Source organism: Diaporthe amygdali (assembly GCF_026229845.1).
Source record: "Diaporthe amygdali strain CAA958 chromosome Unknown NODE_20_length_815715_cov_65_842320, whole genome shotgun sequence".
Taxonomy (NCBI): Eukaryota; Fungi; Ascomycota; class Sordariomycetes; order Diaporthales; family Diaporthaceae; genus Diaporthe; species Diaporthe amygdali.
In genome coordinates, this window is record NW_026517040.1 from 642,861 (window position 1) to 666,375 (window position 23,515).

Consider the following 23,515-nt stretch of genomic DNA (forward strand, 5'->3'; position numbering starts at 1 on the left):
TCAGCGGCTAGACAAATTCTAGTACAGGCTTCTCCGAGTATCAATTAGAGTGATGAGCTTGGGAGATGTTGTTTGAAAGGCTTTTAAGAAGAATGCAGATCTGTCTGCAAAAGGAATTAAACAGAACCTTTGTGTCTGACGTAACTGTGGAATGCGAGTTGCTTCTGATGGTCAGGGCGATTCGAGCATCACTACGTCATCAATAATCTCACCATCTCGGTGGCGATCAACATTTTGACTCGTCCTCGCACCATCAGAAGCCAGCATTCATCAAAACAATCCTAGATTGTCTTGAGACCTGATCCTTTCTCAAATCGTCCAACTCCTTGATTTCTACTCAAAGTCAAACATTTCAACAAAGCCACGGACAACAGACAGCAAACATGGCGGAAACACACCAGTTCGATGTCGCAAAATTGTTCTCAGTAAAGGGCTGGGTATGTGTTGTGACGGGAGGTGGCACGGGAATCGGCCTGATGGCAACCCAAGCTCTCGCTGCGAACGGTGCCAAGGTCTACATCACAGGCCGACGGACTGAAGCCATCGAGAAAGCTGCCAAGGAACACAATCCGAACTTCTCGAGCGGCGGCAAAATCATCCCTGTGGGTCCATGTGATGTCCGCAAGAAGGAGGACCTCGAGAAGGTCGTTCAGGAGCTACAGACCACCCACGGCGAGAAGTTCATCAACCTTCTGGTCTGCAACGCCGGCGTCGCAGGACCGAAGGCCGAGCCCGAGGAGGAAGATGCCTCTGACCTGAAGAAGAAGCTGTGGGAAAATGAGAGCGTCGAGGCGTGGCAGAGTACCTTCGAGACTGACGTGACAAGCGTCTACTTCACAACCGTGGCGTTTCTCCCACTCCTGCAGGCGAGCCTTCAGCCAAAGGGGCCGCTGGAGCGGTTCCAGCCGAGTGTGATCACCATCTCGAGCATGTCTGGCCTGATGAGGCATGCACAAGGTCACTTCTCATACAATGCTGCCAAAGGAGCCACGGTGCACTTGTCTAAGCTCATGTCCGCGGAGTTTCAGCAAACTGGGATCAGAGTCAACTCGATTGCCCCAGGTTAGTGAAACTGCGAGTTCAACATCACTAGTAAGCTGTACTAATGCTTTGTTTATAAGGTTACTTCCCATCAGAGATGACTGCCAAGAGCTCAGATGATAGGCAAAAGAGCGAGTTGCCTGCAGAGAAAATCCAGGAGAAGGGACATGTTCCAGCAGAGAGGGGTGGCAGGGACCAAGAGATGGGCATGACGGTTCTTTACCTCGCAAGGAACGACTACGTGAACGGAGAGATCATTGCGGTGGATGGAGGAGTCTTGAACGTTGTGTCTGGCCGGTAATGAGAGATGTCCTTTTGAATGGGGTATAGACATCGTTGCATTGCAGGTTCCCCGATAAACTAGCATAGGCGTCGGACGAATGCAGGGATAGGTATGAAAAGTTCTGTGGTCAGGGATGGGCATGTTCATTAAGATTATCTTTTTCTTTCCTGCCATCTTATTTCTGGTAACGTTTGCCGTTGCAGCTTGAGGCCGGGCTCCCTTCAATCAATTCTCCTTCTCCTGCAATTGTGCGGCTCCCTCACAGGCGTCACCTTCAGAGGGGCGAATCCCACCTGCAAGTCCTGACCATTCCAAGCAGTATAGTATTGTTTCAAAAGCGGCGATCCAATAAGCCACACTCCCCTGCCGTCGTCGTTTATTTGCGGAATCCTGTAATTGTTGATTGCAGCCTGACACAGACTGTCCTTTCCAGGATAAGGGCCAAGATTGAGCGACTTGCCCGGGAGAGTGATGTTGGCCTGTGTTGCTCCGTCGTATCCGAACAGGAACGTGAATTCTGAGGTGATGGCCTCCATGTCTGAACACGGAGCTCCCCAAGTGCCAATAGAGTCGATTTGATAGATCTTGGGCGAGATTCTAGCGTAGATGTCTCGAGCAATAGGATAAGAAGGCGCCTGTAGGTAAGCAGTGCCTGTGTCCAGAATACTCAGTGCCCGTGGGTATCCAATTTTGGCATCGCTGGTGTTGCTGCTGATCTGGAGCTGCTCCCCATCGATGAAGATTGTCTGAATGTCCATAACCCAGTACCCTTTGGTAAGCGTCAGTTCATCCAGGCCAACGAAAGCCACTTGCCCTTCATATTTCGTATCATCGAGACCCCCAAAGGTCAACTGGCCGCTGGCGATCTGTCCAGGTGGCGTGTAAAGTCCAAAAAGGGGACTGGCGAGCAGTCCTGCCTCGTACAGCGCCCACTCGAGTCCTTTTTCTTGATTAGCCTGGATGGGCAAGCCCAAGATCCCATCAATTCCTGGCTGGGCGCTGAAAGAAGGATCTTCCTCATCGCAAAGTAGGAACTCGTATGTGCTTGCCTTCAAACCCTGTATGCTGACGGTGTCCCTGGCAAGGGCGCAATGAGCGCGCTGGGGTCCGGAAACCGGAATGGTGTCTCCGCTGCTCCCAAACTGGTAGTCATCAAACGATCCAGGTGCCCATGAGAACGTCGATGACTTTGAAGCGTCGAACAGACTCTGCAGGCCGCAGGTGGTGCAGTTGTTTACCGGAAGAAGTATTGCTGGTGAGCCGGTATCAAGCAGCACGTTGCTGGTTGCGTATTAGTCAATACTACAAATTGAGCCTGTGCAGGGACAATGTTGGTCCCAAGAGGACTTACAAATTTTGAGGAGGGGTCCCGACTGATATCTTGGCATACCACTGCAGGTCCGTCTTTCCATCACTCCTCGTCGAGTCGGTCAAGGGGATGTTGATGACACCACCTTCATTTTCCTCGCGGAGCAATCGGCTGCTGCTCGGCCTGACCACAGATTTGGACAAGGCTGGAGCCACAAGTAGCAAGAATGGTGCTAGAAAGATATTGATCTTCATGTTGAGTCCGTCTTGGGGAAACTCTTGGGGATGGCTGGGCTGACTGACGAAGGAAACTATTTCGTACAAGGTCCTCTCTGAGACGAACCGATGTGCAGAAAAGAATCAGAAGGTACAAGAGAACTTTGAAAGGCCACCAATCGTTGTCATTTTTTTGTGTATGAAAAATCTGTCAAGATTCAACTGATGTGGTGGCTAAGGTCGAGAAGATTGCACGGAAAGAGGCATCATATATGGGTTATCACAGCAGGGCTGCTGTCTCACTTCCACTTCTCGCAAATTGAACGCCATCCGCGTTCCACGCCCCCTTCTAGAACGATATTGTTGTTACACAGATAATGCATCTGGCTAGGTATTGTACTGAAGTGCACAAAGACATTACATTGCTGATGATACAGCCCAAAGCCGCAGGCCAATCAACATAGCCCTTCCCAGGGGACAATCCCAAGAGACAATATCAAGGCTTATGGCATATCCCAACCCACTCACTGTATTTGCCTGTTTGATATTACGTATCATTCAATCACAAACTCGAGACGCGTTTTATTTGCCATTAAGGAAACTTAGTCAACCTGTCGATCTGCGAACCACCTTTCCGACGAGCGGCCAGGTCCGAGAGTTCTGAGGTCTCAGGCTGATTGATAGACACCATTTACACTGTATGTTAGAAGCAAGCAAATTTATCTCGAGTCGATCATAATTATTTAAGTTACAAGAGACTTGGAAATGTTGCCTGCTTGACAGTCAAGTCACAATCCATAGAAGCTTCCTGAGGCAGATACTTTAGCAGTGAATATTGGAAAGAAGGCGGATTCAACAAACCGACGTAGTGGGGGAGGGAAGGGTTCGGGTTATGGCTCGATATGCCATTTTTTTTTAGTCACAGTCAAGGCCTTGGTGATTCTATCACACCATGCCTCACCTCCAAAATTCCAGTCCTGGCGCGAGACAGAAGGAACACAGGGTCGGGACCAGACGGAGTACTCGCCAAGATGGAGGAACTAGCCATTGAGCCGCACGGCATCTTCTTGGAGCAAGATTTCATTACCCCAGAGCATGAGCAAAACCTCGTCCACATCTTCCGCGAACAGCTGGAGTGGCCTGACCGCACCGGCCGCATCTCTCTCCATTTTGGCTACACTTTTGACTACAAAACCTTCGGTGTTGACCCGAACATCCCATTCCAAGAGTTTCCAGATTGGCTCAAGCCACTCATCCCCACTCACGAGAGCCGTCCCCCAGAGCAAGTCTGCCTGCAGCACTACCCACCCGGTGCCGGCATTCCGCCTCACGTCGACACCCATTCGACATATGACCAGCTGTATGCCCTGTCCATAGGGGCCCCGGTATTCATGCAATTCAGAAAGGGAGATCGTCGGGTTGATGTCGATCTGGCGCCTCGCAGCCTAATGAAGATGTCTGGAGACTCGCGGCTGCACTGGACTCATTCCATAAAGAAACGCAAGACTGATCTTCTCGACGACGGGACTGTGCGGCTGCGCGAGGATCGCTGGAGCATTACTTATCGTTGGCTTAGGCCTGGCGCCGAATGTCACTGTGGCAATCTGGAGCTCTGCGACTCTGCCCAGAAGCGGATAGGTGTCGAGCGTGAATATCGCTGGAAGCAGTATGAGGCAAACCAAGACACTATCGCCCCGGAAGCGACGGCTGAGTCAAATCAGGGACTCCCGCCTGCGCTATGAATCTGGGCAAAGAGTCTAGTAGTGTCTTCCCCTCGCCAGGCAGCTTCAGACGGACGCCTTGCCGGTGGGGGTAATCCACCGCATAGAGGTATACTGCCTTAGCTCGCCGCTTCTTTAAGGAACATGCGACTCGTCAGAAGTCTGAAGCGAGTAAAGCCCGAGCAAAACTTACACATACTTGAGGCCAACCTTCGTCGTGATGGTGCCCTCCATTCGTCGTGGAAGCCCCTCGTGGAGACATTTGAGAAGGTCACTGCACCTTATCAAAACATCCCTTGACACAGTACATGACACCACTCGACAAACTATCAGTGAGGTGTGAGAGTCCAGGGTCCGCGAACCGGGCAACCCACAAAAGATCTGCCGATCTACGCAGCGGCTGCGAACTGCAGTTGCTTTGATCTACCTGATCAAGCTTTGGGAAGCAAGAAGTCGCCAGTCACGTGGATCAGATCGGTCTGCCAATGTACACCTACGTCAGGAGGTTTGCTGCTGCCAGCTCCGCGGGCTCGCAAGGAAACACCTCGAGCAATTTCTCACGTCAAGACTAGCTGCTTTCCTCCGGTTCAGGTCAAGCGTGCAGGAACATTGACCGAGGGCGTAACTGGAAAGGTGCTTCCCGGGCGCTGCCAATTTTCTGGACTGTGCAGCTCCTCAGTATAGGCAAGCAGAGGATGAAACGTTTGTCCTACAGTGGTTTAGTTGAGGCTCATAAGGCAGTGCCAAGTGAGCTTGTCCACAAAGGTGGGGCCGGCATATAGAGTTCAAAACACTTTCAGCCCCAGATAGCCCTCGAGCACAGACGCAACTATAAGACGACCTCGCTCCATGATGCCTTAAAAATGCGAACTTCAGACCACAAGCCAACTCTTGCATGACAGACACTGGCGGACTTGTCATTTAGGGTTTCGGATGACTCGCTCCATATACAACGTCGACACGAACTCACCGGGAGCGGCATTGCCAACTGACGAACCACTGCTTGGGTGCTTGAGCCAGGAGCACTGTTGGGCTAGCTGCCCTTGAGACGATCGGGCAAGGGGGCGCGCGGAGGATTATAAGCTTCGCGTTTGGTTTCGCCAGTCGAACCTATCGCGAAGCAGGCAGGTGTGGATGCTGGTATCTGCCATCCGTCCTGATTTCGTCTGTCCGGCCTGTCGCCCGGAATGATCGCGGCCGCAACCTAAATGAGTAGACGAAATCAGAGGCGCAGGCGCAAGCGCGGGTCTCGTCGGAATTCGGCGTGTAAATACTACATATGCTTCCCCTCGTCCATCTTTTCTCTCCTAATAAGTTTCCGGAACCGTCTGTAGTTACATTTTCTTGCTGTCGCTCCCGCGTCACTTACTCACGAGCAAGGCTCGTCTGGACAAGCCTCTTAATAACATTCGTGTCACTCATTCGACTAATACCAGGCCGGTCCTGTGCTTTACAATCCTGTTCCAGTGGCCAGACCATTCCTTACACTCGAAATGCACGCCTCAACGTCAACTATCCTTAATGTCTTCCTGTCCCTGGGGCTGGGCGCCGCCCAGATCATCCCTCACCAGCCCAGGAGTGAAATGATAGAGCCTCCGGTGGCGAGGAACGCTCCCGCGCCCGCCACGCCGGTGATGGCCGACCCGGCCGCCGCTGCCGCAGCTGAGGCATCAGGCGCACCAGCAGCAGGAGGAGGTGCGGGCGCCGGAGCCGCCGGCGGGACGATGAACGCCCTCTGTGCCCAGGGCACCATCCTCGCGCAGGGCATCGCGCTCAACATCGCGGACCAGCAGCAGGAGCTCACCACGGCCAACTCGCTCGCGACGATCCTGGCAGCCAACCCGGTGGACACGGCGGCGTACACGTCCGCGAGGACTGACCTGCTCAAGTTCATCAACAACGGCATCGCCATCCGCGAGATGAACCAGCTCATCACCCCGTCCGAGAACCAGGCCACCGCCGGCATCGCCACCGTCGCCAACGCGCAGCTCACCGAGCTGGGCCTGGCGAACAACCTGACCGCCCAGGGTGGCGACAACGTCCCAGGCAACATGCAGATCGTGCAGACGCTGCAGATGGACTTCATGGGCGGCATCCAGCAGAACATGAAGAACATGGCCGCTGTGAGTGGACCCTGACCCGAGTGTGTACCGATGACCCGAGGGGACCAGTACTGACATCTCTATCTCAGGCCATGTCTGCCTGTGCTGGTATGGCGGCCCCGGCGGCTCCGGCCGCGCCCGCTGCTGCGCCTGCGGCACCCCAGGCAATGAACCCGGCCCCAGCGGCAGGTGGAGGAGAGACAGCGGCTCCCAAACAGAATGCTACCTCTACTACTTCTTCATCGGGCGCGAAGGGGTCTGGGGCAAAGGGGTCTGGAGGTGCCAAAGCAGGCAAGTTCGTCACCAGAGAGGTCGACCTCCAGAATGAGCGCCCTAACCTCGCCTCGAGGTCGGCCAAGTTCGTCGCATAAGGGCACCGCCCTGGCATTATCGTGGATAGCGTACTGGGCGGTGTTATAGGCCTTCACGAGCGGGACGCTGTTGTAAATACGGTCATTCTGCACACACAAATGTTATCTTCTTCGTCTCGGTGGCGTGGATCAGATCAGACCTGTTTGGACCTCGTGACCGACCGCCTTGGTATCGTTTCTCTTCAGATTGCACATGTCTCCGGTAGTACTTATACATTAATGTGTTTCTCTTAACTGTACCGGCTTCACCTTTGTGAACGTAACAGTTGTTTAGTCATTTCATATCTCATTCACGTAACATCTTAATTCAGCCCTTCCGTTGTCTCATCCCGATCAATGTGGGCCATCTGAGACTAAGCGCCGAAAACCTGTCTTACCCCCTCTGCCTCGTCTGGCGTGATTGCGAGATCTAATAGCTCATTTGCCCGATCGAGTGTGCCCTGGTCAATCCCTGCCTCCAGCACCAAATCTTCTTCGGCGTAGTTGAGCCGCGAGAGCGTAAGCAGATACTTCTGCGGCGCGCCGTGCGAAGTCGACAGCTTGGCACGCATATCTGTGTGTGCCGAAGTGGCCGGATCGGTGACAAGTGTGTGGAGTAGGAGTATCACGGACGATGCAATGGTATAGAGGAGAGAAGTTGGGCTAGGATCGTGGGGTGCTGTTGAAGGCAACTGTGGCGTCGACGGCAGCGATATCTCAGCGTCGTCTTCATCCAGAGCAATGGTTCGGTCAGCGGTGCCGGCGTCCACGCCTTCCATGTTCTCGGACTCGGCGGGTGGCTTTTCTCGTTCCACCTTTTGACCGTCTTTCTCATCTTCGTCTTCTCCAGAACCAATTTGAATCAATTCCACTGGGACGTCCATGTCATACAGAGCATCTATCGCTCCGCATAAAACGTTCACCAGCCTAGGTATGGCTACTTCGCTGAGCGCGAGCTGCTTTGCCCCTAGACCTGACTGAGCAAAGGCCATGAGGGTCCTCAAAGCCGCCAGTCTCACAACGCACTGTCGATGCCCAAACGAGCCCGACGACTCGCCAGGGGCGGCCCAGCTCCGAGGCTCGTGCATGATCTTGGAAACGCGCTCTATGAGTGCCTGGGCCACGAAAGCTGGGCCACGGTCCGGCTCGCTGGTGATCGGACCAATAGACTCTGCAAGACAAGACGTGCACAGCAGGCTGAGCATGCCGAGAAAGTCGTCGCGAGGTTGCTTGGGTGAAAGCATTACGAGTACAAAGTCAATCTGCATGAGCTTCCAGTACAATCTCTGTGGAGAGTCCCGCTCTGGTCCCAAGTCCAAAGGGTGTTCTGGGTCTAGCAGGTAAGAGTCTGTGCAGCCGAGAGCAGCGAGGTACATGAGTTGCAATGTACCCTCAGTATCGATGTTCAGAACCAGGTGCTGTATATTCTCATCCGCGCGTGAAGCCAAATCACCGTCTTGACTTTCAAATCGTGGAACAGCTAGCAGGAACACTGTGGTCTGTGCAACAGGGACCAAAGTTGAAGTAATATAAGGTGCGACTGATATGGTGTTTAGTTGCAGGATGAAAGTGATCAGCGCTACCAGATCATATATCGGCTCGTAGTATTTCTCCCGCAGACATTGATCCCACAGATCTATAATCATGTCGCAGAAATCGATCAGCAACCGCACGGGGTCATGGGGATCGCCGAGCGAAGGAAGCTTCTGAAAGATGATACCAGCAAAAGATTGTTCAGGATCCGACGGGAAGCTGTATCGGGCAAGAAGATCGAAAGTTAAAGGCTGGCCATGGATAGCGCCATGATCTAGGACAAGTCGCAGCAAGTCGTACGGAAGAGCATTTGGGCGGAGGCCCGAGCCAGATGCTTCGGTCTGTGTAGCAGAAGCAGCATCGACCATGACAGCATCATCTTCCACCTCCAGTGCGGTCACTGGACTGTCAATGGCAGGTCGTTTCCTCTTGGCCCTGCTCGGAGTCCTCTCGCCGGGCGCAAGTGCAACACTCTTTCCTTTGCCCTTCAACCCTCCCTGGGCTTTGGAGGGGCTGGGTAGCACTTCCACATCATCGAAACCATCTGCAATATTCTTGAAGCTGTTCGTCTTATTCTTTCTGGGGGTTGATAATGTTGTTTCCACGGGTTCCTTGCGGCTCTTCTTGGACTTCTGTAGTTCTTCTCTCAGATCCTGCCGTGTGAACTGCAACTCGGTAGCAGCAGCCCTCTCCGCGTGCACCGCAGCCTCAACTAGGCGTTCTTGTTTGGCCAAGGCCTCGGCATTTTGCTTCTTGAGTTTCGACACTTCGGCTTCGTGGGCTGCGACAGACCTGTCGTATTTGGAGCGGACAATAGACGCTTCCCCACGAGCCGAATTCAGGTCATTCTCAAGAGCTCTTACACGAGCTTGGAGTGCAGAAAATTGTGCATCCCTGTTCTGCTGGGAGGCCGCGGGATGTTGTTGCGAGGCTTGGCTTTGCTGGTAGGTAGGACGTGGTTGTGGAGGATGCGAGCGCAAGTACTGTGAGTCGGATGGTCGAGGAGCAAAACGGTTAGCGGTAGGTTGTGGAGGAGGTCCCATGTGATGTGATATCGTTGGGCGAGAAGGGACCGCTCGACTGGACGATGAAGAAGGTTGTCTCGCAGACTGATACTGAGAAAGCGCCGGCCCAGTCGCATGCTGCTGCCATCGTGGTTGTTGTATTCTGCGAGTGGGTTGCAGGCCATGATCCTGCACAAGGGAGGGCGCTTGAGCGGGAGATTGCCTCTCGACCGAGTGGCGGACGGGCAGCTGGGCGGCCTCATCTATGACAACAGTGTCGTCCAAATCATCATCCTCGAGCCCATAGTCGTCATCGTTCACAGCTTGGGTGGGGCCGAGATGTTGGGCCTGCGTGAACTGGATGGCATTATTCTCCAGCTCTTGGAGAACCGTGACATTGAGCTCATCGAAGTCATCGTCAGAGAAGTCGTCCATCTCTCCATCGACTCCTCGCCTTGTACAGGCAGTGGAGGTCTTGTGGGTGCATGGGAAGAGTATGGGTGGTGCGTCGCGATGGTTCAACTCGAATCCAAAGTTCACGCGCCACCCCTGTCCACTAGCTGCAGGGTCCCGCCGCCTACCCGTGTCATGGGTTAGGGGTCTTGTCTCGGTCCCTCTCTGGAGATGCCCAGCTTTTGGAGCGGAGATGCTCGAATCGAGCGGACGTCGGGGAGCAGAGCATTGGACAGAACTTAGAAAGGACAATACATGAGAATTTTATGCCACAGCACTCATGTGAACCTGCAATGGAACCCCATCGTCCCAATCCACGCAGTTCACATGTGCTCGGCTCCAATACCGAGGGTGATACCGGCCTTTCAGTATGGACATTTGGCACCCAGCTCGCGGGCAATCTTCTAACAGGATGTCTGTCACCCGCTCTTACCCACAAGGCCGCTCTCGCTCAACTGTCATCCTGTAGAGAGCATTGGTCACATAGAAGATCAATATCCGCAGCACCTAGGCTAGAATTGGCCACGAGTGTAACTCGCCAGACCCGAGCATACGGATGTCCCGTTAGCTTTGCGAGGGTTCGGCGCGCCAGAGCCGAACGACAAAAGTCCCTTAATTTATGCGGGCCTGTCATGCATAAGATGAACCCTTTTGTGTGGGACCCAACTGCGGTACCTTTGTTTGGCGTGCAAGAGTTACTGGGTCCTTAACCTTGATTATATTTGTCAAGATGTACAACTACGATGGCTGTCCTGCTGTGTGTGCTTAAAACCCAAGGGGAGGCTCGAAGGATCCTAAGCCCTGTTGGCATTTTGCTACGGTAACGAGACGCTTCTGCCAGCACTTGAAGGCCTATGGATAGCCCAGCTTGGAGGTTCGCTCACATCGAAGAATTGGTCGAGCACTTGGCTCCCTTTATAGACGACCACACAGTACTATGGTCGCTCTGCCTTACCAGCCGTGCATTCGACCGAATTTTCAGAAAACACCTCTGGGCCGAGATAGTCTGGGACCATCGTAGCGATGGCTTCTTCCGGAGCAATGACAGCCTTACTCTGTTCCTCAAGAACCATCAGGTGGATCTGGCCCAAGTCCGTTCGTTGCGAGGTGCTCGAAGAGTCAACACCGGCATCGACCAAGGTCGTGATGACGCCTCATATCTTGCGGGTATAGAAAGACTCCAACAACATATGTCAAACCTGAGAAGCTACGAGTAAGAGCACCCGGATTCTTTGGTGAGAGATAATCCTAGCTGATCAACGTCAATGACAGATGGACAGGTTCTTGGAGCCATAATAGTATCTTGACATTAGGAAGAAATTGCCCCTTACTCGAGAGCGTGCACATTCGGGTCGACTGTAATGAGGCGCCTTATAATTCCAGACAACGAAAAAGTTGGGAGACATACCCCAAAGCATTAGCATGCCTCACCTCAGCATCGATATACCCAATGTCGACTTGCAGTACTGTCGAATACCGAGCAACTATTTCCGGATACGTATCAAGATTGATACTGCGACAAGCCCCAGTTTTGGAGGTCCTCAAGTTCCACTGGCCCAAGATAACATGCATTGACGAAGAAAAAACGGCCGTGGAAGAGTTTCTCTTCTACTTCATCGGTTTCCTGGCCCTCGAAGAAATTTCGTTAGACCAGGGCTTGCTATCGCAAGCCGAATCGACAAGTAGCTGGCCATCAACATTGCGAAGGGTGGAAGTCTGCGTCTGTCTAGACGATCGATATGGGAGGCGCTCATGCCCTCGGTGTACCGGCCGCCAACCAAAAGAGATGGCCTCATTAGTGGACGAAGACGATGAGAGATTGCTGTCTCTCTCTCAGCGAGTGCAAGAGGCATTCGAGTGGGCAAATCGAGATCACCGTGTTCAAGTATGTTGCGCAGCTTGGAGCGACGAAGATAGCTTCTGGCACGTCTCTGTGACCACTGCAGCCATGTCATAAAGACAGTTCAAGCGGCGATGAAAGCCTCATGTACGTGGCTGGCAAGATTGGTAGCATACAAATACAGCGTTGTCATATTGGTTGTTGGTGCAGTAGCTGTGAGTGCTGCAGCGACGCCTTGGGCGCCAAGCTTTGGCTTGACAGTGGCGGCCAGCCACTAGGGCGCCTTCGCAGATGCCAGTACTCAGTTGACGTGCTTCCGGGGCTGACGTCTCTTCTTCCGCATTCAGGGGGTCCTTGAATATTTGTCCACTTCCCAAGCTTTGCCCCCTCTTCAAAGAAGTCTTTCGGCTCCCACGTCGCGATTATGTCCAGGTTGAAATTCTAGGCAACCGGCATCATTCGCGATCAACATGGCTCTCGCCATTTGCTCCCGGCATCTCTTTGGCCTGATGCTGGCGATGCTCCTCGCCGCAACCACGAGCGCGAGTGCATCGGACGCCGCCCAGCTGGCGCTGCCCTCCTACCACTATGGGGCACCCATCGCAGTCGAATGCATGAACAGAAGCTCGTGAGTACATATTGACTAGCTTCAGCACACAAATGAGGATGCGCCAGGCGGTCCCGCGCATTCATCTTGAGTGGAGGAGCTGTGGCGCGCAAGTGCCAGGCTTCAACATCAGGATGCATTTGACAGCTTTGGAGAGAGCTAGTTCAAGACTGACACCTTCGTTGCGTAGAGAAACGGGCGAGCATATCGAGAACCCAGAGAACCATGAGCTCCAATGGATCCCTTTTCCAGTCTGCGAGGAGACCAACAAGCCACTCGAGTTCCACTACGGCATCGAGGCCGAAGTAAATTGCACCATACCCATGATCAGCGACCCCTTCTTCCACCTCCTCGAGTTCTACGTCCACTCCGACGCGCCGCTGTCTTGCCGCCTCCCTGCCCGCCCTCCGCCACACGTTGAGATCGTCGATGAGAAGCCCGTCGCCCAGGAGTATATCCCCCTGGTCTTCGCACTCGCGGGGACCCTGCAGTTCAGCCACATGCACATCTCGACGCATATGAACGTGCTGCTGCACAGCACGCCAAAACACCACATACACCCCCACGACAGCGGCGTCTTGGACTCCGGGATCGCCTACAGCACGAGTCCGCTGAGCCATATGGCGGGTACAGCGACCAAGAAGCTGATCATCGGGGACCCTCTGCCGCTGAGTTTCAGCATCCGGTGGTTTCCCACGCCTTCGCTGCCCAAGACAGAGGGCAAGGTCGAGTGGCAGGGCATGGGTGGGCACATCTACGCGAGCACTGTATTTTACAGTCTGGTTTCGTTTCTAGCGGGCGCTTGTGTCACGGCGGTGTACTTCTTCGGAATGGTCTTGCCTAGGAGGCTTAAAGGAAGAGCGCTGGGGGGCGCCACGCCCCTGGGTTATGGGCTGAATGGCGTGGGCAACGGATGGGGAATCCCGATGGCAAAGCGAGCTATCGACTAAATTTGCGGCAAGTGACCAGTATGTTCAGGATTCTATTGTAAATACTAGGGTCTCTGCATGGACCGCGTCGACACGTCGATGCTACGATCAATACCAGAGCTTTATGAGGACCGGCAACACGAAAATTCCTCATCAGAGCTCCAGTGGTTCTTGGGGATAAAACACCACTAAGCTCTACTGCGTCTTCTTGATAGTGTCCGTCACCGAGAGCCGGCTGTACAGCCTCCAGTACATGTCCACGAACATCACCGCAGCTGCGAATAAGTTAGCCGAATTCCTCCCACCACCCTGATACTAACAGGTGAGACTTACGAATGACAAGCCACGCGCCGTACAGCTGGAACAGGAATACATTCTTCTGCTCCCGCGAGTACACAGCCGGGTCCCAATAGAACACATCATTGATGCACAGCAGCGTGCTGAACGCGGTCTCAAAAGCATACACCAGCAGCAGCAGCTCAAACGGGCCCGATGTGCCCTTCTTACCGCTCAGCTTCCAGGCAGCGTAGAGGGCGACGGGCAGTTGGAAGCCGATCTCGACGACTGAGACCATGTGCATCCAGTTCGGCTCCGTCTCGGGCTGGACGAGCGGGTCATTGTAAGTCGCAACATAGAAGTCCTTTATCTGCTGCAGGAAGTATAGCGGGCTTTCCGGTGTCTTGTACAACTGCGGCGGGTAGAATTGCACGGCGTCGATGACTGAAAAAAGTTAGCGGCGCAATATTCGGGTGAGAGTTGAGGAGCTGTGAGGCGTACGGAATATGATGACGATCTGGATGATGAACCAAGTGAGCCAGACCTTGTCGCGCTTGTTCTTGGTTGAGGTCGCCATCTTGGCTTTGTGAGTCCCGCACGAGCAATCACCAATTGCGTTCGGTGTACTCAAAGGTGATCCGGGTTGTTCGGACATGAGATGTGTTGGGCTGGGTCAAGCAGATTTGGGAAAGAGGGTTATTAACCCTGGCGATAACAGGGGGGGCATCCCCTTTACGCATATGGCTCATTGATGACATTGTCACCTTGGAACAATCATCCATCCCTACACGATGGTATCAGGCATTTTTTACAGATGCTTCTACACATTTTTGTTGCGTGTGATTTCATAGAATGCTATGGACTCTCCTCCATTAAGATGGCTATTTCATGCAACCCATGACGATCACCTTACCACTTGGGCACCAAGATTTATTCATGTTTTTCCTCAACTGGCCGTATAACTATGGGAGATGCTTGCTAGAAATACTCATGCTCTGTCTTTGGTACATTTAAATCAAACTTGAGGTCACTAGGCAGGTTCCAATTAAGAGTCAGCAGAGATTGTCTTTCCGATCTCTGGTGCTCATGAGGAAGTATTTCGTGAAATATTCTACTAAGAGGTCAAGATATACCATATTCATTTGGCTTCATACAATACACCTCTACTATATCCCTGCTTGCTTGTATGTCCTACAAGTTAGGCCGTGTCATGTCTGATCAATGCAGAAAGAGAGGTCGCTAACGGTATCTGTTGACCTCGGGTATGAACCTGAATGACTGTTTGTTTCTCTAAATGCGACCTTAAACTATCGATCAGAATTGCTCAACAGAGTCAGATGAATGTGTTAAGTCTTTCTGGAACGACGTTGATTAAAGGACTACTAACTACTTAGCCCTATAGGTCACTCTGAAAATGAACGCTACATCCTGGTTGTAGAATTTTATGGAGTGACTTGAAAAGAACCCGATGAACGGTCTTGAGAAGCATTCTCATTCACGACTATAGAGTGGCTAGGTACGGAATCGAAGGTGTCAACATCTTTGACGCTGGGTCATTGGGACATACAAATCGACCCGAACCTTCGTCAGACCTGCAGCCGTGCCTGGATTCTGTCATCAAAAAGTCCTTCTTGGCTAGCACAACACATCCATTTCGGCTTCTGCTCGTCCCAGACATGTCAGTTCCGTCGAAATAAGTACGGTGAGCTTGTGGCAAGGCGCCATTTCCAGAACGTCCTTGGGCCAAACCCACTATCTCAATCCAAGTCTTGACCCAACTCTCTAGTTGGACGACTTCACAATCGCTCCAGACAGAACGACTGCCTTCAAGTTGGTGAAGTTAGCGACATCGGCAAACACCGCCGCCGAGTCCTCCGAAGCTGCCGCCTTCTGGAAGCTCTCGACCGAGTCCCACAGCATTGTAGCTTGGATAGCGTAAGGGCCATTTGATGGTCGCAGGTCTGCGACCCAGTACTGCTGGAGACCTTTGTTGCCCCACTTCTCAGTGACCAGGCCCATGTGCTTCGTGTTGTAGTATTCGAGGTCGAACTTGGCGTCCGGCGCTGAGGGATAAACGACGGAGATGAGAGCGCCAGCCATTGTGTCTTGTGATTGTTGTTGTTGTTGTTATGATTGTTGTGGGTGTGTTGGAAGAATGCAATGAGTTTTAGATGTTCACGTGGTTGCGTATGTCTGAGATATCTGTCTGGGTTGACGGACTGGTAGAGAGCTTTTGACCTTGGAGGGCCGGTGCGTGGTATTTATAATGGATTTTAAAGTTCAATGCGTCCCTTTCGTACCCCACCCGCTATCACCATTCCACAGGCCGGCATAGCGGGCATGATGTATGTGCGGGCTCCACTCCTCCGGGTCCTCTTCCCATAGTTTGCGGTGCCAACCTCGGTAGGCACACCGCAACGATGACAGAGCTCTACAGCAATTCGACAGGACGCATCCGCCTGAGCCTCGGCATGGACAGATGACTGAGACAGAAATCATTCCATGGCTGTTGAAAGTACACACGCTCTGTGGGCCTAGAAATCATGCACACAAAGAACGACATTAGTAATCCTGGGCGAAGAAATGCACCGGGAACGATTCTCCACATGCTGATAAATGTAGCCATGGCATTGCCGATGCTAAACACCGGTCTTCGGAGCCGAAATGGTCGGGGCAACGATGGGTATTTAAATATAATTAAAGGCCAGCCACCAAAACCTGCTGGAAAAGGTTGATATGTGAGGGTGTACGAGAGCGAATGCCCAAACCTGCATGTGCATACAATTGGATGATGCTGTACTATTTTTGGAGGGCATGCATGCCTGTTCGTGCCGCTCTAGTACATGAAGACCACGTGCGTAAGACGTCAAAAACCCTTTAGGAAGTAAGATCTGTCTTGGGCAGCCAATAGGGCTCGTCCTTGAAGTTCCGAATGGCCCATCTCTCATCACATCACGCTTTAAAGCCGTCCGAGGCGATGTTCACAGAGATTCATCGATAAAACAGGGAGTCATTCTCAGACACCGCAGTGCAATGGCTTGTTCAGCCCAGCAACATTGACATACAGCTGACCCTTGATCACGGACTGCACATTAAGTTTCTGACGAGGATATTTGTGGCACAGATATTATCCATCTTGCCACAATGTCAAGGCTGGTAGTACGGTCTCCGGCTTTGAATTCTGCGTAGCTCGCACCACTCGTACGATCAGAGCTGTGGTGGGATGATGACCTGTGATGTTGCCTCCCGCCATGTGCGTCTCATGAAGGAAATCGTTCATGTACTTGCCGCAAGGAAGGAGTAGCTCGCTATTTAATCACCGAAAAGCCCTCAAGAGAGCTGGAAGTTCTCGTGAGGCGTAAACAGCGGCGTATTGCGAACAGGAAGACTGGTCCTGTCCTGGTATTTCTTTGCCCGTGATTCTTGCATGTCGCCCAATTATCACCAATCAGGCTGCACCAAGTGCAACCTTCCCTCACAATCGAGATTCTCTTGCAATGGTGGCTCGCACTCGACTTCACTGGTGACTTCGCTGGCTTCTCAGAGGTTGCGGCTGACCCGCGACTGAGCTCCAATTGAGACATGAACGCGTCTTCGCTTCCTCGACGACGTCTTTGTGCTTATCTCATACGTGCAGAGGACTTCGCCTAGGAAACCACCTCCCCAGAGTCACCACCCATCAAGATCGCTTCAGCATCCTCGTCATCGCCTGAATCCGACCCCGAGTCGTCATCGTCCTCATGCATCAAGTCGACAACCATCACGGCACCGCGGCTCAGTTCATCAAGCTGGAAGCCCGCCTTTAGTACGTCGGTCGCATCAAAGACGCAGCCCGAGATGCTGAGGCTGATGTCGGCGTCCTTGAGCGCCAAGCAAACAGCCCGTACGTGGTCGTGGTGGCTGTCTTTGAGGTCCACGCCGGGCTGCTCCGCGTCGAACACTAGTACCGCGGCCCCGTGGCTGAGGCAGAAGGTCTCGCTGACCCCGGCGCTGGTCTTCAGGGCTGTGGCGAGCTGTGACGGCTCGGTCTGCGAGCTGGTCGTCAGGCGTGAGAAGACACGGCCGTTCAGCACGGCTTTGGACGCGCTGGGGTCCGCCGGGGAGAAGATTGAGACGTTCGGGGGCAGCGTTGGCTTGCTGGGGGCAGCCTGCGCAGTTGTTTCTTTGCCGCTTCGTGAAGCAGTGTGGTTTGTTTCCCCGGTCGACATTCTGCTCGGGCTGTACGCGGTCGTTGGCTGGTGCAGCTTGAGCGAATGGCAAAAATCTGCAAGCGCAAGTGAAAGGCCTTACGGCGAGAGTTTTGGAACGGCCCGCAGCGAGAATTCAAACGCTTCTGGCAATCTCTTTGAAAAAGGTTGTTTGGCCTGGTAGCAAGTTTAGAATTCTGGTTAGAGTAAGAAAGTAGGTCAATCTTGGGTTGTCGAAAAATATCGTCGCAACTGGTTATCCAGGATGGACCGGAAGCTCTGGAGATTGCTGGAGTTCAGCCAAGGGGGCCACTACGGCGTCCCAGCCACTGATGATCCCCAACCAGGGACTGGGCTCATTGGTCCTAGGACGTATCTCACACACACCGTCACAAGCATTCACCACAAAACAGCTTTGAACACCCTCATCATCGTATTTGATACGCATTAAATTATTTCATTACAAATTCTATAGAGCCTCTCAACGCTGTACAATTTACTGTCCTAGGCGGTAGACAACGTCTGACTTGAAATAATGGCTGATGTCGTTGTCGTTACCGCAGTGCTGGCACCGATGCATCACCTTGGCTCCAGGATGGCCTGGGCCGTAGTGAGTGCTGCTGCTGGTGGGTGACGATTGGCCCAAGCCTGAGCTCACGTTCGTCGGTGAACCTGAGACGCCTCGATCGGAACCCAACGAGGTGTTGTGTGTTGGTGAACCTGTGACGCCTCGCTCGGAACCCAACGAGGCGTTGTGTGGAACTCCAGATGCTTGGGTGGTGTGACCGGGATGCGAGCCGGTGACACCTGCAGACGGCTCGACGTCTAGCATGCTGCTCCGCGGCACTCCTGGAACGTGTTGGCTCGACGTTGATTCGTATGTACCGCTGTGGCCAGTGTTGCCTTGCCCCCGGTGAGCAAGTTCAGTTGCGCCATATCCTGCAGCAGCGCCAACACCTGCCCCAGCTAAACCTGCCCCAGCATGGCCGTGGCCGTGGCCGGTAGACTGATCATGGTGAGTGAAGTCATTATCACCATATCCTGCAGACCTGCCGACGTTTGATCCTGAAAGACCGTTGCCAGACAATCCGCCCCCGCTGCTGAGACCGCCTCCCGTCAGGCCACGGGACGAGCTGCCTTGAGACAAACCACCTTGGGACAACCCGCCTTGGGACAGACCTCCTTGGTGGTTCAGGCCTCCTTGAGACAGTCCACGTTCAGATGCGCCAACACCAGAATGGTCATTGCCATAACCGGGAGCGCCAGTGCCTCGGATATCGCTATGTTGGCTGTGCGTATTTCCGTGGCCGCGGTGGGCCAGCTCGTCTGCACCGTATCCTGCGCCGATGCCACCGGCGCTCGCCAGAGCTGGGCCTGTGCGATCGTCACGGGAAGTCGGCGCACCGGATCCTCCGAGGCTGGTCTTGTAGTCATACTCGTTGGATCCGGATGGAACGCTTGTGCCCTTCGTGCTTGATGTGAGCGGATCGTGGACAGCACCGCCTGAGGCGTGAGGCTTGCCGCTGCCGTGTGAGCGGTCGTAATCTGGGCTGCCAGCGCCGGCAACAGTGTTGTACACGCCACCCCCTACAACTTGGTCGCCATGGAGGGGGTTGTGCTGGGCGCTGCCGGTCTTGCTCGGGTGGCCGCCCGAAGAAAGATCACCCCAGTAGGCGCCTTCGCTGGTACGGTCCTTGCCTGAGGTCTGACCAAGACCAATACCAGAGTCGGCAGTCTTGTGACCGTGAGTGGTCTGGCTCGTGTCTGAAGGTATATAACCCTCCCCCTCCTTGTGCAGCTTATGGCGTTGAGTGCCAGATGAACCCAACGAGTCTACGCCGACATGATTCGTTAGCATTGTATATTGCTGCGCAACGTACTTGGACCGTCATGACCTACCTGGGCCAGCTGTCCCTGAGGCTGTGGTTCCGGATAGTCCAGCGGTTTGGCCAGTGGTGTTCCTGTTCTTGTCGACGAGACTGCCGTGTGGTGCAATATAGTTTCCACCATCGGCATGTTTCTGAGGGATGTCGTCTTGAGGAAACGCTCCCGGCGGCTTCACATCGGACGTGGCCTTGTCATGATGGTCACTATGAAGTGCCTCCTTGATCTTTGATCCTAGACCCATGATGTAAATAGATTTGAGTTTGGGTGGTGCTATTAATTATGGTTTATTTGAGTGGATGTGTTTGGTGTTTGAAGTTGCACCTGTGGGATATATCAAGGTAAAAGTGTTATACTGCCCAGATCTCTGGACGGTGTGTTACTCCTTTATAAGCATTACTGGCGTTCACCAGACGCACAGTCGCCCACCGAATCCTGCTGAGGTCCATTCAGAAACTCTGTGCAACCAGCATCGCGGCACTGACATCACCTGCGACGGCACCCCAGGACGATCATGGAAAACAGGGTCTTGTCAGGGTTTAGGGCAGGGAACCATGATCTCATGAGCTGCATTCTCCGAGGATGCAATTCACGCTGCCAGGCTGCCTCGAGCGATGGCAATTACCATCCAAGATTTCATGACGTTTTATGACGCACCGTCGCAGGGCCATGGACGGCTGGACAGTGCCGTTGCATGCGGTCGGTTTCTGGCCACCAGGTTCCTGATCGCACTACCAGGAACTTCCAAGCATCGTGATCGCGGGGTAAAGACAAGCATTGGTCAATTGGAGACTCGAAATTATTAGACTACAGTAGGTCCAGCGGCCGCCTACAATGGCCAGGGAATGGAAGGCCAATGCTTTCTCCAATGTTCAATCGAGTCTGGAATGTTACCTCACAGCCTAGGGTCCAACCCTGAGGTGCCACCGGAAGCTACCTCCTTTCAGTCGTCCCCTAAAAGAGCTCCTGCTGAGCCATGAATGACATCACACCAAGCCACCAGCGACGTGTGCACAACGACATGTCTCACTCGCAAAAGTGACGCGTGTTATGTTTGAGGGGGGTACATGATCACAACAACTCCTGGTTGCTTCTGGTTGCGCCTTTTGATGCAACGCTGGGTCATTGCAACCACGAGACAGTCGTAAACATGTTTTCCAAGCTCAAGAACCTCGCCGACAAGGGGCAAGGGTCGAAATCCGACGATGACCAGGGAGAGTCGCTCACAACCATCCTTCCCACTCGAGAGGACCGGGTGAATCTCCTGCTCCTGATTGCGGATCTGATCGAGGTGATGCGAGTTCAGCTTGTCGACACTTTTGACGCAAGCAAATCCGAGACTGCCACACCGCTCAAGATTGGCCGCTCACTCGACCAGCCCGAAGAAGACGATACTGCCCTGGAAATCCAGCCCGAGGCAGCAGAACAGAGTGGACTCGACCAGGCTGCAGAGGGCACAGCCAAGCCCGAAACTGGAAGTCAAACAGAAGAAGTCAAGGCAGTTGAAGGAAAGGGCAGTGATGCGGCCGAAAAGGCGAAGAAGGCCTTGGAGAAAAGGACCAAGGAGCTTGCCAGACCAGAGAACGAGGCCTTGAAGAAGGCTGCGCTGACCCATTTCGATGACTGGCGAGACAAAGTTATGCAACGAATTGGCGAGGCCGTCAATCAGCGCGATGCTGGGGAGGAGGCAGCTAACCAGGGTCAACAATCCCGCCCCTCAAGCCAGCAGAAACCAGACGCGGCCGGAGAGACCTTGCAGAATATTTTCCCACCACTTGAGACCCCACTGATCTCGCTGAGTGATGCACGGCGAGTTCTCATCATGCACTCAATCTTACTGATCCTGCTCGGACTGGAGTCGTATCCGGCAGAATCCCGCGTGCTCATGCTTCGGCTCGCAAGTTCACTGGGACTATCCATGGACCTTCTGGCGCAGGACGAGATTTCAGTCGCCAAAGGGCTACTGGAGGTCGCGAAGCAGCAGATGAACGCGGACGAAGAGACCAAGAAAAAGGCAGAGGAGGGGTCAACTGCGAGGAAGTGGAAAGTTGGTCTCGGTGCAGTTGCCGGAGCTGTTCTTATTGGAGTAACGGGCGGCCTTGCAGCTCCTCTGCTTGCGGCCGGAGTAGGAACAGTGATGGGTGGTCTAGGACTCGGCGCCACCGCCACCGCTGGATACCTCGGCGCACTGGCAGGCTCCGCTCCGCTTGTAGGTGTCCTCTTCGGTGCCTACGGCGGCAGGATGACATCGAAGATGGTCGATGAGTATGCCAAAGAGGTTGAGGATTTCGCCTTCCTGCCTGTCAACAAGCCATCGCTGTTCCACCGGGGAAAGCAAGACGACAAGGATTCGAGACACCTCCGTGTCGCTGTGGGTATTGCAGGCTGGCTTGTTGAGGAGCCTGAGGTCGTTTTGCCATGGCAGGCAATCAGTGGTCGGAGCACCGAGGCATTCGCTCTCCGATGGGAGCTAGAGGCATTACTTCGACTTGGGTGTGCATTGAATACATACATCAAGAGCTACGCCTGGGGCTTTGCCAAGAAGGAGATCCTCAGCCGCACCATATTTGCTACTCTTGCGTCGGCTCTCACCTTACCCTACGGTCTTGCGAAAGCCTCGCGTGTGATCGACAACCCCTTCAGCGTCGCGGTGGCTCGGAGTGAGAAGGCAGGCAAGGTCCTTGCTGATGCACTCATCAACAAAGTCCAGGGAGAGCGGCCAGTGACGCTGATAGGCTATTCGCTAGGCGCAAGGGTCATCTACACGTGCCTTGCTGAGCTTGCAAACCGAAAAGCATTCGGCTTGGTGGAATCGGTTTGCCTCATCGGCGCGGCTGCCCCGTCCGATCCTATTGCCTGGCGCAAAATACGCTCTGTCGTCGCAGGTCGCGTGATCAACGTCTTTTCCACCCAAGACTACCTACTTGCTTTTCTTTACCGCGCCAACAGCTTCCAGTACGGTATTGCCGGCCTGCAAGCGATTCAGGAAGTCCAGGGGATTGAAAACGTGGATGTCTCCGAGCTTGTCGACGGGCACACACAGTACCGCTTTCTAGTCGGATCGATCTTACAGAAACTGGACCTCGAGAATATCGATGGCGAGGTTGTTGAAAAGCAGTTGAAGAATCTCAAACGCCAGGAGAAAGAGGACAAGGAAGAGCGCGAGAGGAAGGCAGCCGAGGGCAAGTCCGCAGAAGAGGAGGCTGACGAGATGGAGAAGGAGGTTGAACAGAAGAGCAAGGCGGCTAAGGCGATGGAGTGGATGGGCAGTCAGGTTTCCAGTATCAACAAGAAGAAGTCTACGCCAACAGAGAGCGTGATGACAGAAGACGACATGCTCCGCGAGGCTGAGAAGCGGTAGGTGATACTGGAAAGGTTCAGCCTTGCAGGTAAGGAATAGACCTGCTTGAACACATGGAAAAACGAACATCAATTACATGTAGCAATAGCCCACCTGGTGCACGTAACATAGAAGCATAGAAATAACAGCTGGTTCCCCCAAATCTCAATTCACAACCCCATAGCCAGCCCAACCGCCCTCTGGAGGGCATGTTTACCGAAATGTCTTCAGTATTGAGCTGTCTTAGTGATACTTTCTCGCGATCTTAGCAACCATAAGAGGTATGATGAATTAACCCATCGTTATCTCATTGAACTCCTCCAATAACATACTCATGGCGGATCTCGGACCATGAAATGCTATAATGCCCAGTAAAAGAAAGAAGAAAAAGAAAAGGTGACGCGAGTCAACCAAGCTTCAATGTGACGGCATCATTAGCTT

At 53.5% G+C, this 23,515-nt stretch overlaps 11 protein-coding genes across 11 annotated transcripts; 5 read left to right on the forward strand and 6 right to left on the reverse strand.

The window, feature by feature from the left end:
* Nucleotides 1-383: 383 nt before the first annotated feature.
* Nucleotides 384-1,342, forward strand: J7T55_012749 (short chain dehydrogenase reductase family; the record flags this gene model as incomplete). The annotated part of the gene is made up of 2 exons (XM_053145408.1): nt 384-1,062; nt 1,122-1,342. The coding sequence occupies 2 exons, from the start codon at nt 384-386 to the stop codon at nt 1,340-1,342; spliced, it is 900 nt and encodes a 299-aa protein (XP_052992139.1).
* Nucleotides 1,343-1,545: 203 nt separating this feature from the next.
* Nucleotides 1,546-2,887, reverse strand: J7T55_012750 (cid protease; the record flags this gene model as incomplete). The annotated part of the gene is made up of 2 exons (XM_053145409.1): nt 1,546-2,605; nt 2,676-2,887. The coding sequence occupies 2 exons, from the start codon at nt 2,885-2,887 to the stop codon at nt 1,546-1,548; spliced, it is 1,272 nt and encodes a 423-aa protein (XP_052992140.1).
* A 992-nt stretch (nt 2,888-3,879) lies between these two features.
* On the forward strand, nt 3,880-4,590 carry J7T55_012751 (2og-fe oxygenase family oxidoreductase; the record flags this gene model as incomplete). The annotated part of the gene is made up of 1 exon (XM_053145410.1): nt 3,880-4,590. The coding sequence occupies one exon, from the start codon at nt 3,880-3,882 to the stop codon at nt 4,588-4,590; it is 711 nt and encodes a 236-aa protein (XP_052992141.1).
* A 1,472-nt stretch (nt 4,591-6,062) lies between these two features.
* J7T55_012752 (uncharacterized protein) lies at nt 6,063-7,042 on the forward strand (the record flags this gene model as incomplete). The annotated part of the gene is made up of 2 exons (XM_053145411.1): nt 6,063-6,692; nt 6,761-7,042. The coding sequence occupies 2 exons, from the start codon at nt 6,063-6,065 to the stop codon at nt 7,040-7,042; spliced, it is 912 nt and encodes a 303-aa protein (XP_052992142.1).
* A 353-nt stretch (nt 7,043-7,395) lies between these two features.
* Nucleotides 7,396-9,993, reverse strand: J7T55_012753 (uncharacterized protein; the record flags this gene model as incomplete). The annotated part of the gene is made up of 1 exon (XM_053145412.1): nt 7,396-9,993. The coding sequence occupies one exon, from the start codon at nt 9,991-9,993 to the stop codon at nt 7,396-7,398; it is 2,598 nt and encodes an 865-aa protein (XP_052992143.1).
* A 2,328-nt stretch (nt 9,994-12,321) lies between these two features.
* J7T55_012754 (uncharacterized protein) lies at nt 12,322-13,408 on the forward strand (the record flags this gene model as incomplete). The annotated part of the gene is made up of 2 exons (XM_053145413.1): nt 12,322-12,479; nt 12,649-13,408. 2 exons carry the CDS (start codon nt 12,322-12,324, stop codon nt 13,406-13,408), a joined length of 918 nt encoding a protein of 305 aa, XP_052992144.1.
* A 174-nt stretch (nt 13,409-13,582) lies between these two features.
* Nucleotides 13,583-14,240, reverse strand: J7T55_012755 (uncharacterized protein; the record flags this gene model as incomplete). The annotated part of the gene is made up of 3 exons (XM_053145414.1): nt 13,583-13,662; nt 13,721-14,107; nt 14,165-14,240. The coding sequence occupies 3 exons, from the start codon at nt 14,238-14,240 to the stop codon at nt 13,583-13,585; spliced, it is 543 nt and encodes a 180-aa protein (XP_052992145.1).
* Nucleotides 14,241-15,445: 1,205 nt separating this feature from the next.
* Nucleotides 15,446-15,763, reverse strand: J7T55_012756 (uncharacterized protein; the record flags this gene model as incomplete). The annotated part of the gene is made up of 1 exon (XM_053145415.1): nt 15,446-15,763. The coding sequence occupies one exon, from the start codon at nt 15,761-15,763 to the stop codon at nt 15,446-15,448; it is 318 nt and encodes a 105-aa protein (XP_052992146.1).
* Nucleotides 15,764-17,310: 1,547 nt separating this feature from the next.
* On the reverse strand, nt 17,311-17,871 carry J7T55_012757 (uncharacterized protein; the record flags this gene model as incomplete). The annotated part of the gene is made up of 1 exon (XM_053145417.1): nt 17,311-17,871. The coding sequence occupies one exon, from the start codon at nt 17,869-17,871 to the stop codon at nt 17,311-17,313; it is 561 nt and encodes a 186-aa protein (XP_052992147.1).
* A 475-nt stretch (nt 17,872-18,346) lies between these two features.
* J7T55_012758 (uncharacterized protein) lies at nt 18,347-19,978 on the reverse strand (the record flags this gene model as incomplete). Its single annotated transcript, XM_053145418.1, has 2 exons — nt 18,347-19,683; nt 19,750-19,978. The coding sequence occupies 2 exons, from the start codon at nt 19,976-19,978 to the stop codon at nt 18,347-18,349; spliced, it is 1,566 nt and encodes a 521-aa protein (XP_052992148.1).
* A 906-nt stretch (nt 19,979-20,884) lies between these two features.
* On the forward strand, nt 20,885-23,095 carry J7T55_012759 (uncharacterized protein; the record flags this gene model as incomplete). Its single annotated transcript, XM_053145419.1, has 1 exon — nt 20,885-23,095. One exon carries the CDS (start codon nt 20,885-20,887, stop codon nt 23,093-23,095), a length of 2,211 nt encoding a protein of 736 aa, XP_052992149.1.
* Nucleotides 23,096-23,515: the final 420 nt, after the last annotated feature.